The sequence below is a fragment of the Solanum verrucosum genome, unplaced genomic scaffold, assembly GCF_900185275.1.
Source record: "Solanum verrucosum unplaced genomic scaffold, falcon-dt-bn FXZP01000113.1, whole genome shotgun sequence".
Taxonomy (NCBI): domain Eukaryota; kingdom Viridiplantae; phylum Streptophyta; class Magnoliopsida; order Solanales; family Solanaceae; genus Solanum; species Solanum verrucosum.
The window spans coordinates 54,019-68,642 of NW_026020105.1; the positions used below are offsets into that span (position 1 = coordinate 54,019).

The 14,624-nt window shown below is 33.3% G+C and overlaps 1 protein-coding gene and 1 pseudogene across 1 annotated transcript; one reads left to right on the plus strand and one right to left on the minus strand.

Moving 5' to 3' along the window:
* Nucleotides 1–3,816: 3,816 nt before the first annotated feature.
* LOC125825149 (SKP1-like protein 5) lies at nucleotides 3,817–10,084 on the minus strand. Its single transcript, XM_049504488.1, has 2 exons — nucleotides 9,907–10,084; nucleotides 3,817–4,262 (listed from the first exon to the last, which is right to left on the minus strand). The coding sequence occupies exons 1-2, from the start codon at nucleotides 10,082–10,084 to the stop codon at nucleotides 3,817–3,819; spliced, it is 624 nt and encodes a 207-aa protein (XP_049360445.1).
* A 2,613-nt stretch (nucleotides 10,085–12,697) lies between these two features.
* Nucleotides 12,698–13,651, plus strand: LOC125825150 (mitogen-activated protein kinase kinase kinase 20-like; annotated as a pseudogene).
* Nucleotides 13,652–14,624: the final 973 nt, after the last annotated feature.

Consider the following 14,624-nt stretch of genomic DNA (forward strand, 5'->3'; position numbering starts at 1 on the left):
GGGGGATTCATCCTCAAGAACTCATGAATCCTTGAAGTGTCAGTCTCTTCTTGTCGATCTCCTCTCTGCTGCCCAGCATGATTAGTCACAACTTGGCTAAGCATCCTTATAGCCTCTCTAAACTCAACATTAGAGACCTCTCTTTGCAGTTGCACTTCAGGTGCATTAGGTAATTCTTGCTCTTGTGGTTAAATATTTATCCTAGCTAGACGACCTTGTGCCGCTCTTCGAGAAGGCATGGTTATCTGTAACGCGCACAAGCACGAATTAGAGGGAAACTTTTAGAGATACACTCTAACGCACAAGATGGATATAAAGGAAGTGAAGAATTTCCTAAATGTTGCAGCCTCCTAATTATAGATGTGGCGCGCTTCACACCGATAACTAGGACTCTATAGACATGGCTTTATAGACTCCCTAGGACTCCTGAACTCTGTGCTCCGATACCAAGTTTGTCACGCCCGAGCCTACACCCTGGGCGGGACGGGCACTTGGAGACCATTTTTGCCCATAAGCGAACCCTTGGCCTAGCTTACTTAACTCAACAGAAGACTTAACTCAATGAAACAGTCTCAAATAATAACTTAAAGAATAATAAGTTGGCCAAAATGGCACTTAAGTCTTAAACAACATCTGAAAGATAAATAAATACATCTTAACTAATAACTATCTGACTGTCTATGAAGCCTCTAAATACTGAGATGGATGTTGCGACAAACCCCACAACATCCTAATAAATGAAAGACTGAAAGCGAATAAAAGAGTCCTCTGGAAAGCAAGGAGACTCACCACTGACTCTGAACTACTCAACTGGATCAACGAGGTGCTGGATGCTGATCCTGGTTACCTGCGTCTGCATCATAATAAGATGTAGGCCAACTGGCATCAGTACATTGAATGTACGAGTATGCGAGTTGGAATGCTCAGCCACACATAGGCTAGAAGGAATCTGAAAGAAACTGAATAACTTACCTGCCTCACTCAACTCAACCTGACTGACTCATTTCAATATAAAGCAATTTAAAGCAAGTGCAATATAAAGAAAAATTGTTTAAAACATGCTATGAACTCTGTGTGTATGAAAAGATACAATAAATCTGAGATGTATGTAGAAATACAAATGAACTAATGTATATAGAAATACAATAATTGTTGTGGGAGTTTCTCTAACCGACAACCATCACATAAAAGCTATAGTGATGATACAACGATCAACCTCACGCTGCCAGAGCATCCTATACCCGGCCAAAGGTATAGAACCTGAACTGGCTAATAGAACCACTAGTCTAATTTGAAAAGGATTCATCTAAAAAGTATGAACCTCTTCTACACATGATGGCTACATGGTTCTATGGGGGCTGTGGGTTCTTTGAACGCTCCCCCAATTCGGTGCACAATACTACTCCCAAAAATGAAACGTATTTCCTCTGTGATTTGAGATTAGTGCTCAAAACTTAGCTCAAAGGCTATCTTGGAAATCTAAGTTCCCCTGCTTACTTCATTTAGAAATCTATTACTCTTTTCTGAAAACTAGCCCGTAGGCTCTTTAGAAATCTCAGTTTCCGTTCTTATTTAAATGTGAAAACATTTTAAATCTCTTTGGGAATACTTAGTCCCCATATACTTTTGAAGAAATGAACTTCAAACTTTACTCTTTACTCAACTTGAACTTTAAGTCTTAACACAAAGTTAAAAGATTTGGAAAAGACTTTTGGAAAACTCTAAGAACTCATCTTGACTTGACTCTTACTTTTGTTGACTTTGGTCTTAACTTTCTTTGAATTGGATTATGGATTCAAGGTTCATGATCCCATGTTTAGGGATGATTTCATGATGTTTAGATGTATTTTAGAATGTTAGAATCGACTAGGAAACATAGGTACATCACTTAGGAACACGTACGAGAAGGTGGGGAACGAATGGGGAGAACTGGCGTCCCTGGCGCTCTGAGAGGCATGGGGCGCCAGGCCCCAAACCTCAGAGAGCTGGCTGGGGCGCTCTGGCTGGGGCGACGCACCAAAGGCCAAACTCAGAGAACATTTTAGGGCGTGCTGAGAGGCGCGACGCCCCAAACCCTGTACCCAGGTGTTCTCGACTTTTCTCCTCCATTTTTCATCTCTAAACCCTCCAAACTTCCATGATACTTTCCCCAAACCCCTAGGATCAATTGTACCCTCAATATACAACCAATCTAACTCGCAAAACAACCCGGAAAAATGAATCAATTCAACACTAGGCATTCAACAATCAACCCACAAGAATTCAACAATGTTCTTCAAGAAATTCACTTTCTTAACATTCAAACAACTACAATTTCGCTGAATTGAAACAAGTTAGTGTGCGGGTGAACTAACCCAACACAAAAGAAATCTCACATACCTTAATAGGGATCACCCCCGACGAATTCCACTCGCAAATCTTGAATGATCTTGGCTTATTCTTGCCTTCTTCTCCCGTTCTTTCTTTCTTTCTCTCTTCTCCAAGCCCTAAGCGTATTCTAACTTTTCAAAACTGAATTAACTTCTGTTTTTACCCCTATAAATCCCTAAAAATGAATTCGGAAATTAATTAGGGAAAATACTGCTTTGCCCTTCCCTAAATCCGAATTGAAACTTTCCTCGATCCAACATCCCAACTTCTGGAAGACATATCTCACTCATACGATGTCGAAATCGTGCATTCTTGGCGGCGTTGGAGAGATCTCTCCAAGGGATTTCCAAAAATATAAAGAGCTGCTTCTAAATCCTCCTGATCTAGGAGTTATGGCCGTTTGAAAATGGCCAAAACTCACTTTCTTAACTTAGACAAAAAATTTCCAGATTTCCTTATTCTTTCAAAAAATCAATATTTTCATATTTTAAACTCTTTATAGTTGTTTCTAGGTGCGAGATGTTACAAAGTATAATATTTAATATGAGACAGAGGAAGTAACGTTCATCATATTATTTTGTTTGTATGTTAATTGTCCTCCCAACATGAACGATATAAGTGGAGAGACTATTCTAGGTCTTATGATTTAGAGAGAAAAAATGCATCAGTACCCCATTCAACTATAACACATTTTTTAAAAGTCACTGGAACTTTGCAAAGGTTCTTGCACCCTCCTTAAATAATTTAAACGTGGTAAAAATATTCCAAATTTTGGTCAATCTCACGTATAAGAAAGAAAGTGCATACACACACCAACTATTACCTACCACGTGCCAATTATTTTTTAATTTTATTTTCATTTGTTTCTCATTCTATTTTTTTAAAAAAAAAATTCTCTTTACTTCTTCAATTGTTAATGTGCGTTGGACTGCTGTAAATCCAACCTTTTTCCTCCTCTTAGCCGCCACCGGCTTCACTGCTATAACTCCATTTCAACCATTTAATTTTTCTATCATCCAATCATAGTTGTATGGGGTAACGAAGGAGGTCATGCAGTCTAAATTATTTGAATCGGATATCTATTGAAATCTATCATTAAAATGTTTCCAACCTCAAATTCATAATTTGATCTGTCGCAAATGTGAATTAGTTATTTCTAGTGAATATACAATATATTAAAAGAATTAAAACATCGAAAGTTGCTCAGATATATATATCTAATTTAGGACTATTTAGAGGAGATTTGAGTGAATAACGTATCTAAAAGGATAATATTTTTTTTCTCAAATAGCATAACAAGCTTTAATTTCTTTCCAACTTAATTTATAAATCATTCAAAACTGAGCAATATTTGTTCAAAAAGGAACTACAGAAGATAGAACTAACAGAAATAAAATAACAATAAAAATAGGATATAGCTAAGGAAATAAGGGAAATATTATAAAATCATTCAAAAGCCCAAGCATTCTCTCTACGGACCTCCTCCTCTTCCTCTAGAGTATAATCATTCACAATACCAAATACTTCACGTATTTTCTCTATTGGTTTTCCTTTGATCCTATCAACAAATTCTTGGATTATTACCTCCTTCAACTGCTTATCATCAAAAAAATTAGCAGCCAAGAGAACACCAACTAATTCTGACTGGCTCATCTTCAAGAAATCTTGATCAAAACTCTTTAACTGATCTTTCGTAACACCTTCTTCCGAATATTTCTTCCAATATTGAATAACTTTGGTCATTGTTTTTCCATCAACATTAGACAAGGGGATGACATTAGAAGTACTATTCACATCTTGTACCATGTTCTTTATGACTTCTAACCTCACAGCTACAGCCTCATTGAGTTTGAATTCCTCACCATCGCTAGTCTTGAAAGTTATGAGTTTTTCTGAAGACATGACAAAGAAAATAGAAAGAGCTATGAATGAATGATTTCAATACATGAGACTAGCTTGGTCTTTTATAGTGTATTAGGTTTTAATTACTTACCAAAGTTGTGGTAGGAATATGGAAAGCTAAATATTACATTGACCAAAATTTATTATTTTTTCTTTTTTAAAGTATAATTAATTTGCTTTTTAAATCTACCTATTATGTCTTAAATTATTATGATAATGATATAATTTAAAGTAACAAGGAAAGTTCTAAACTCATTGTTTCTTTAATCATCTACTAGAAGACGAGTCATTTCTGATAGTTATTAAAATTGCTTTGTTTGCCTACATTTCTGATAAAAGTAATAGGGAAACTAAAACAATAGAATGACCATTTGATCATTTACTGATTATGTCTATGTCTACTCGGATCTTCTTCGGGCAATTGGGTAAGTTTAAATAAATAAAATTATTCGACATCGTCGCAACTATACATTATTTTGAGTGAATAATATATCTAGAAAATAGAAATATTGAGAGTAGCTAATAATATCTAAATTTTGGATTGTTTAGTGGAGATTTGAATCATATGTCCATTGAAATCATTCATTAAAAGCTTTTGAATCTCAAAATTTAAAATTTGATGTACCGCAAATTTAAATTGATCATTTCTAGTGAAAATATAATATACTAAAAGAATCGAAACATTGAGATTTTTTCATATGCATAATTTAGGACTATTTAGAGGAGATTTAAGCTAGTCGCAACTCGTGAGGAAGATGCGTTGTAATGTATAAATATAAGTGTTTGTGATTATTTATACATAGCTAATGTATAGCTATACATCATACATATATACAATCTTACACTATTTATATAATATTGATACATTACATATACATTCACCCATTTAATTAAATAAGAATTTGGTCAATGATACATTTACTTGAGAAGCCGTAGTAAATATGGCCCTTTGGAATATTACTAGTATTTTTTCATACAATTGTAACAATTGATTTGTTCTACTGTAATATTCTAAACTCATCCACTATCAACTTGCAAGATGCACTATATATTGTGCAAAATGAAAGATGATACATATTTACGTTCCTCCAATTATTAATTTTTAGTTTCTTCACCCAGTGTTTGATATCCACATTAAAGTTTAATTAATTTGAATTCGCTCCAAGTAGGAACTCACTCGCACTATAGCGCTTTTTCTATACATTCTTCCAACAATTTTTCTTTATATCAAGTCAATTGGATAAGGTTTGATCGAAAATAACTCAAAATTATTAAAAAAATAAATTTAGATATTTCTTTTTGATATATCAAATTCATCTTTTAACGATTTGTCAGTGTACCTAAGTCTGCATTGCAGCACCTCCGGCGGAAGGAATGTAAGTACATATGAAATTGTACTGTATGTAAAATTATGGAATGAAACATAATATACATATCAAGATCAGTATAAGCAGCTAGCATAATCATAATCGTGACATATGATGGTTAAGGGATAAGGCCGTACAGACTGCCTTAGGGATACCTCTTTTATCATATTTTAGTTTATTATGAGAGGTTAATAGTGTAACCGATATAAACTATCACGTGAGCGCATGGAGTTTGATCTCAACCCGATCAACTAAGACATCTCATACCTCACCGAGTATGAGACATACGCGTACATATCATATTAATTCATAACTAGTCCTTACCATGATCATGAAGCAATTTGTTGTAATTGCTATGCTTGTTGGGTGTTTGAACTTGATGTTACCACCCTTAGCCTAGTAAGAGTAATCTCATTCGAGGACGAATATTCCTAAGACGGAGATATTATAACATCTCACAATTTGAAATAGCTAGGAAGAAGCTAAGAATTGGAAATAGTCATTTTTGGAATGAATTGAAAATCTGGAAATTTGTTTAGGTTAGGAAAAATGTGTTTTTGGTCAACTTCAAATGACCATAAATCCTAGCAAAGGATGAGTTAGGTGTACTTCCAAATATGGTTAGAAATCTCTTGGAATGATCTTTCCAACGCATCCAAGTATGCGCGATTTCGAGTTCATATTCGAAAGTTAGGCCCTTTGGAAGTTGGGTTGTTGGATTAAGGAAAGTCCAAATCCGGATTTTTGAAGGGTAGTTTGGTATTTTCCTTACCCTTTTATTTTAATTCATTTCTGGTAATTACTTAGGGGTCTAAATTGGACTTAGTCAGTTTATACTTTTGGAAAAGAGTTAGGGTTTTGAGAGAAGAGAAAAGAAGAGGAGAAAAGAGGAGAAAGGAGAAGAACGTTCAAGATTCGTCAAGATCGTCGAGTTTGACTTGTAGATTTCATCGGAGGTGATCCTTACAAGGTATGTGAGCTCACATAGCGTTGGGTTAATTCACCCACGCGCCAATCATGATTTATTTCAGCGAATTTAATTTCTTGAAAGCTTAGAAATTGAGTTCTTGAATGGGTTTGTAGAAGTTTCATTAGATTCTTGTTTCGTTGAATTCGTTGAGGAGTTTTTTCATCCTAATAGGTGATTTTAGCTTCAATTTTGAGTAGAATCTGATGTACTTTGAACATTTAATCGTTCTATGTTTTGGGTAAAAGAACCCACGGAGTTTAGAGGGTTTATAGCCGAAAAACACAAGATAGATTTCGTCGGACGAAATCTGACATGAGTGGCGCATCGTAGAGCTGGTTTCTAGTTTTCGGAATTTTTGTTTCGCATCGCAGAGCCGTCATGGAGTCTTCTGCCTCAAAAGTCATTTTCGAAACTAAAAATTAAATATGTCTCTGCGTCGCAGACCCACCCTCAGATATTGATTTTTGGTCTTTTTCTCAGAGTTATTTGTATCTTTGCATACACATAGAGTTGACATCATATTTTAAACAGCTTTACTTTATATTGCATTTGTTTTAAACTGCTTTATATTGAAATGAGTTCAGTTATGTTGAGTTGAGATGAGCCAGATAAGTTCTTTAGTTCCTTTTAGATTTTTTTCAAGCCTCTGTTGTGTTTAGCATTCCAACTTGCATACTCGTACATTCAATGTACTGATGCAAGTTGGCCTGCATCGTATTATGATGCATACGCAGGTAACTAGGATCGACATCTAGCGCATCGTTGATCCAGTGAATAGTTCAGAGACTGTTGGCGAGCCTCTTTGCATTCCAAAAGATCTCTTTGTTTATTTTCAGTATTAGATAGCTCATTAGGATGTCGTGGGCCTGTCCCGACATCCATCTCAGTTGTTTTAGAGGTTTTATATATAGTCAGTCATTCGTCATCATTTTGCTATTGCCTTATGTTCAGATTTGAGTTGTCATTTTGGCTAAGTTAAATGTTATTTTCAAAACATTATGAGTTTAGTTTTGAGACAGTTAAGTTGTTTAGCATTTGGATTCCTTTCTTATTTCATATAGTCTTCCGCTGAGTAAGTAAGCCGAGCCAAGGGTTTGCTTGGGGCCAGCAATGGTTCTCGAGTGTCGGCTACATCCAGGGTGTAGGCTTGGGGAGTGACAAAATGTGAAGAAGTTATCCTCCAAATTTATTCAAACCTTTGATAAATTATTAAACCTGAGCAATCTCAAATATCTAAAACTTCTGATTCCTTAGTAAAGTTCAATGATTTTTGTTACTGCAAATTACAAACCCACCAGTTAAGTAAATTACAATGATATAAGTATAAAAACTGAATAATTTTTATGTTGCAACAAATAATCTAGAAAAAATAAAATAAAATAAAAATTATGTTATTACGTGTGAAATCTGAAGTATTCTATTTTTTCAAGTTTTATACGTGAATTATTAGGTATGAGGGTTTCCTGCCTAAATTGTGATCAACTATTTATCAAAACGTACCTCAGATCATCTATATGTTGTTCCCTTATTCTACCTTAAATAACACCACCATTAAAATAGGAAAATTGAACAATTGTCAAAATCCATAAACATGTCTTTGGAGACGCCTTCCTCCGAATGTTTCTTCCAGTATTCAATCACTTTAAATTGGTCATTGTTTTGTTATGGACATTAGGCAGGGGAGTGACGTTTGAAACACAATCGTCTTCAATCATATTCTTGATAGCTTGTGACCTTACGGCTATCGCCTCGTCCAGTACAAATACCTTACCATCGCAAGTCTTTAGAGTTAAGAATATTGTTAAAGAAGACATGATGATAAAAATATATTTGGATAAGAGATGTTAATTTATTTTTGTTGAGAATATTATTGAAAGGAGATTTGAATGACTATAATGTCTGAGAGGTTTGAAGGGTTTAATTTATAGAGCATTAGGTTTTCACTGTTCTAGTTGAAGTAGGAAGTCAAAATGGGGGAAAAAAAGTTCATGGGAATATTTATGGAGACTGTTGCTTAAAAACAAAAAATTTCTTGTAATTGGAGTTAATGAGTGCTTGAAAAATCCAATCTTTATCACTCAGTACATATGTAACAGATAGGAAGATGGTGATAGGTACAAGAAAGCTTTTAATGTGTATCTTCTTGTAAAAGCTGAAATTATTATAACTTTGGAGAATGATGTTTGAATAGTTGTAGACACATATTTAAGCTATCACTAAGTTTTCTTTTTCTATACCCTAAACAACAGGAAAATTAAGACTCTACCTAATTTTCTCAAATAATATAACTAGCTTTAATTTCTTTCCAATTAACCTTCTTATTCATGATTTTTTCAAAAGACACGTAAAGAGAAAAGTCTAATATTTACTATGAGACAGAGGAAGTAACGTTCATCATATTATTTTGTTTGTATGTTAATTGTCCTCCCAACATGAACGATATAAGTGGAGAGACTATTCTAGGTCTTATAATTTAGAGAGAAAAAATGCATCATTACTCCATTCAACTATAACACATTTTTTAAAAGACACTGGAACTTTGCAAAGGTCCTAGCACCCTCCTTAAATAATTTAAAAGTGGTAAAAATATCCCAAATTTCGGTCAATCTCACGTATAAGAAAGAAAGTGCATACACACACCAACTATTGCCTACCACGTGCCAATTATTTTTTAATTTTATTTTCATTAATTTCTTATTCTATTTTTTTAACAAAAAAATCTCTTTACTTCTTCAATTGTTAATGTGCGTTGGACTGCTGTAAATCCAACCTTTTTCGGCGCCACCAGCTTCACTGCTATAACTACATTTCAACCATTTAATTTTTCTATCATCCAATCATAGTTGTATGGGGTAACGGGTAATGGAGGAGGTCATGCAATATAAATTATTTGAATCGGATATCTATTGAAATCTATCATTAAAATGTTTCCAACCTCAAATTCATAATTTAAGTTGTCGCAAATGTGAATTAGTCATTTCTAGTGAATATACAATATAGTAAAATAATTAAAACATCGAAAGTTGCTCAGATATATATATCTAATTTAAGAATATTTAGAGGAGATTTGAGTGAATAACGTATCTAAAAGGATAATATTTTTTTCTCAAATAGCATAACAAGCTTTAATTTCTTTCCAACATAATATATAAATCATTCAAAACCGAGCAATATTTGTTCAAAAAGGAACAACAGAAGATAGAACTAACAGAAATAAAATAACAATAAAAATAGGATATAGCTAGGAAATAATGGAAATATTATAAAATCATTCAAAAGCCCAAGCATTCTCTCTACGGACCTCCTCCTCTTCCTCTGGAGTATAATCATTCACGATACCAAATACTTCACGTATTTCCTCTATTGGTTTCCCTTTGATCCTATCAGCAAAATCTTGGATTATTTCCTCCTTCAACTCCTTATCATCAAAAAAATTAGCAGCCAAGAGAACACCAACTAATTCTGATTGGCTCATCTTCAAGAAATCCTGATCAAAACTCTTTAACTAATCTTTCGTAACACCTTCTTCCGAATATTTCTTCCAATATTGAATAACTTTGGTCATTGTTTTGCCATCAACATTAGACAAGGGGATGACATTAGAAGTACTATCCGCATCTTGTACCATGTTCTTGATGACTTCTGACCTCACAACTACAACCTCATTGAGTTTGAATTCCTCACCATCACTAGTCTTGAAAGTTATGATATTTTCTAAAGACATGACAAAGAAAATATAAAGAGCTATGAATGAATGATTTCAATACATGAGACTAGCTTGGTCTTTTATAGTGTATTAGGTTTTAATTACTTTCCAAAGTTGTGGTAGGAATATGGAAAGCTAAATATTACATTGACCAAAATTTATTATTTTTCCTTTTTTGAAGTTTAATTAATTTGCTTTTTAAATCTACCTATTATGTATTAAATTATTATGATAATGATATAATTTAAAGTAACAAGGAAAGTTCTAAACTCATTGTTTCTTTAATCATCTACTAGAAGACGAGTTATTTATCAAATTAATTAAAATTGCTTTGTTTGACTAAATTTCGGATAAAAGTAATCGGGAAACTAAAACAATAGAATGACCATTTGATCATTTATTGATTATGTCTATGTCTACTCGGATCTTCTTCGCGCAATTAGGTAAGTTTAAATAAATAAAATTATTCGACATCGTCGCAACTCTACATTATTTTTAGTGAATAATATATCTAGAAAATAGAAATATTGAGAGTAGCTAATAATATCTAAATTTTGGATTGTTTAGTGGAGACTTGAATCAGATGTCCATTGAAATCATTCATTAAAAGCTTTTGAATCTCAAAATTTAAAATTTGACGTACCGCAAATTTAAGATGATCATTTCTAGTGAAAATATATTATACTAAAAGAATCGAAACAATGAGATTTTTTCATATGCATAATTTAGGACTATTTAGAGGATATTTAAGCTAGTCGGTATTGATAAAAAATCAACTCGTGAGGAAGATGCATTGTAATGTATAAATATATGAGTTTGTGATTATTTATACATATCTAATGTATAGCTATACATCATACATATATACAATCTTACACAATTTATATAATATTAATACATTACATATACATTCAGCCATTTAATTAAATAAGAATTTAGTCAATGATACATTTAGTTAAGAAGCCGTACTAAATATGGCCCTTTGGAATATTACTAGTATTTTTTCATACAATTGTAACAATTGATTTGTTCTATTGTAATATTTTAAGCTCATCCACTATCACCTTGCAAGATGCACTATATATTGTGCAAAATGAAAGATGATACATATATACGTTCCTCCAATTATTATTTTTTAGTTTCTTCAACCAGTGTTTAATATCCACATTAAAGTTTAATTAATTTGAATTCGCGCCAAGTAGGATCTCACTCGGACTATAGCGCTTTTTCTATACATTCTTCCAACAATTTTTCTTTATATCAAGTCAATTGGATAAGCTTTGAATGAAAATAACTCAAAATTATTAAAAAATTAAATGTAGATATTTCCTTTCGATATATCAAATTCATCTTTTCACCATTTGTCAGTGTACCTAAGTCTGCATTGCGGCACATCCGGCGGAAGGAATGTAAGTATATATGAAATTGTACTGTATGTAAAATTATGGAATGAAACATAGCATACATATCAAGATCAGTATAAGCAGCTAGCATAAGCATAATCGTGACATATGATGGTTAAGATATAAGGTCGTTCAGACTGCCTTAGGGATACCTCTTTTCTCATATTTTAGTTTATTATGAGAGGTTAATAGTGTAACCAATATAAACTATCATGTGAGCGCATGGAGTTTGATCTCAACCCGATCAACTAAGACATCTCATACCTCACCGAGTATGAGACATACGTGTACATATCATATTAGTTAATAACTAGTCCTTACCATGATCATAAAACGAGTCACATGAACCAACGATACGATCATTAACCTATATCGACAAACGTAGTTTCAGAGTTCGTCATTTAGAATTATGCCTTTTCGATTGACTACTTAGCTTTCTTAAGCTCATGTGATCATGGATTAGCCCGAAGACTTATATCCATAACATTTAAGAACCATAGCTCATAAATTTAATTTATATCATCACGTCATGAGGTTACAATTCATGTATCATAATTTTGCATTCATGAGAGACATATATCATAATAATAAAGTGGTATAGAGAATCATAAGATAGCATCATAAGGTCTTAAATTTGGGGACTTTCATAACTCATAGTTCTAAGGTTCATAATATAAGAATTCCAAGAAAATATTAAGAAATAGCCAAAGAGTTATCAAGAAGTTATGAAAAATGGGAAAATAGGAAAATAGAAACATGAAAAATGGAAAAACTAAATAAAAGTCCAGTAAAGAACAAAGAAGGTTAAAAATGGGTCAAATAATTGGTTGAGACGAGTTTATCCAAATTTAATTTTACTGACTAAAATTCAACCCATTTTATTTATGATCTCACCTGATCACTTATCATGACTCCTATACATACACTAAGAAAAGAGCTCACATTCAAGTAAAAAAGAGAACACTGTGAAATAATAGTAATGGAGGAAAAACAAGAGAAATTTAAGTGGCAGAGAGGTAGAACATTGGGGAAAGGAAGCAATGGTTTTGTATCATTGGCTTCTACTGATACCCCTTCTCCTATGATACCATCTCTCATTGCCGTTAAATCTTGTATGTTGAACCGCTCTCAGTCTCTTCGAAATGAAAAGGAATTCTTATGAATGTTTGGGGATTGTCCTCAAATTATTCTACGTTTTAAATTTAATGTCACCTATGAAAATGACTTACATCTTTACAATTTGTTGCTCGAATTTGCCACAGCTGGAAGCCTAGCTGATCGTATTAATTAACGAGGATTGCCTGAGTTTCAAGTCCAAAAGTACACCAAAAATGTTGTTTTAGGGCTCAGTTTGATTCACAAAAAAGGGATTATTCATTGCGACATAAAACCCCAAAACATTCTTCTTACTACTGATGGTGATGATGGTATGGCCGAGGTGGCAAAGATAGCTGATTTCGGACTTTCCATAACTTTGGAGCAGAACTTGAAAGAGAACGCGGGGCACAGAGGAACTAAAAGGTACATGGCACCTGAAGCTCTAATTAAGAAGGAGTACTGCCCAGGAGTTGATATTTGGTCACTTGGATGCACTGTTTACGAGATGATCACTGGGAAACCCCTATGGGAATCATCCAATTCGGAACCAAATTTTAAGAATCCCAAACTGTCTACAGAGGCAAAAGATTTCCTGAATAATTGTTTGGTCAGGAATCCAAGCGCGCGTTGGAGTGCAGACATGCTCTTGAATCACTCGTTTCTGAAATCAGCTGACGATGTCCAGCCTCCAGATACGAAGAAGAGGCAATGTGATGGCATGTCCTTGTTACGCAAGATACGCACAAAGACAACATTCAAGACACAGCCACACACTCGTGATTTGGTTATACAACTTGATTCAGATTCTAAAGAAGAAAACTCGTGCCCAAATTAAAGTTGCTAGCTAGTTTCTGATTGACTATAGAACGTTGGTTTAATTATCCTCAGCCTGTGACCAAAATGATCTCAGGTGTAACCCCTTTAGATTTAATTATCCTTTGAGCTGTGACTATGAATTATGTTCTTCATCTCCATAATTATCCTTCTTGTGTTGTGTTATATAAATCAGAATGTAACTTCATATTTTTGGCATCTATCTTGACTCTCTAATTGAGTATTGATGGTATCTGTTAGGTTTTAGATCAATAATATTTAACATGACTGATACTCCACAAGAGTGGTTAGTAATGTAACTCATAATAAATGATTATATACTCCCTAATTAACAATGAGTTACTTAATAGGAAAAAGAGAAAAAGTTTAAATTTATCTATACAATACTCAAAATTGTTCAATTTTGCCTTTCGTTACAATTTTTTGTCTAACCCTACTTGTGCGACCAGGTAAAAATCTCATTTTTTCCTTGATCATTTATTTATATGTAAAAATTTAGTAAAATTATAACAGAGTATTATATATGAATCCATAATTTTAAATTTACAAAAATTAACTCATAAATTCGTCTCTATTTTCTCCCATATATGTGAGCTTCTAAATTAATGCACTAATTTATTCACGGAACGAGGCAAAATTGTACATTTGTTTGCATTATACATCTTTAATTAAATGCATATGTTAGACCAAGCATGAGGCAAAATTGAACTCTTTGTAATCTAGCTTAAAATGAAATGGACCTTTTATTATATGATATTATAATTAGCAAAGTTGAATGAATTTTTTATTACAAAAATAATTATTTTAACATTTTCTACTCTTTGTTATCTAGCGTAAAAGGAAGGAAAAAAACATTTATGATGAGTTACTATTACTAACCACTCTTGTGGATGGTCAAATAAATTTGAACTTCAAACTATAGAAAATGTGTAACATCTCGGAATTTGAAATAGCTAGGAAGAAGCTAAGAATTG

Excerpts from the sequence above, each read along its gene's own strand:
- LOC125825149 (XM_049504488.1), bottom strand. The coding sequence starts at position 10,084 with ATGAGCCAATCAGAATTAGTTGGTGTTCTCTTGGCTGCTAATTTTTTT. Across the intron at positions 4,263-9,906 it reads AGAGGAAGAGGAGGAGGTCC|AAAAACTCATAACTTTCAAG; the intron begins GTAGAGAGAATG and ends TCATGTCTTCAG.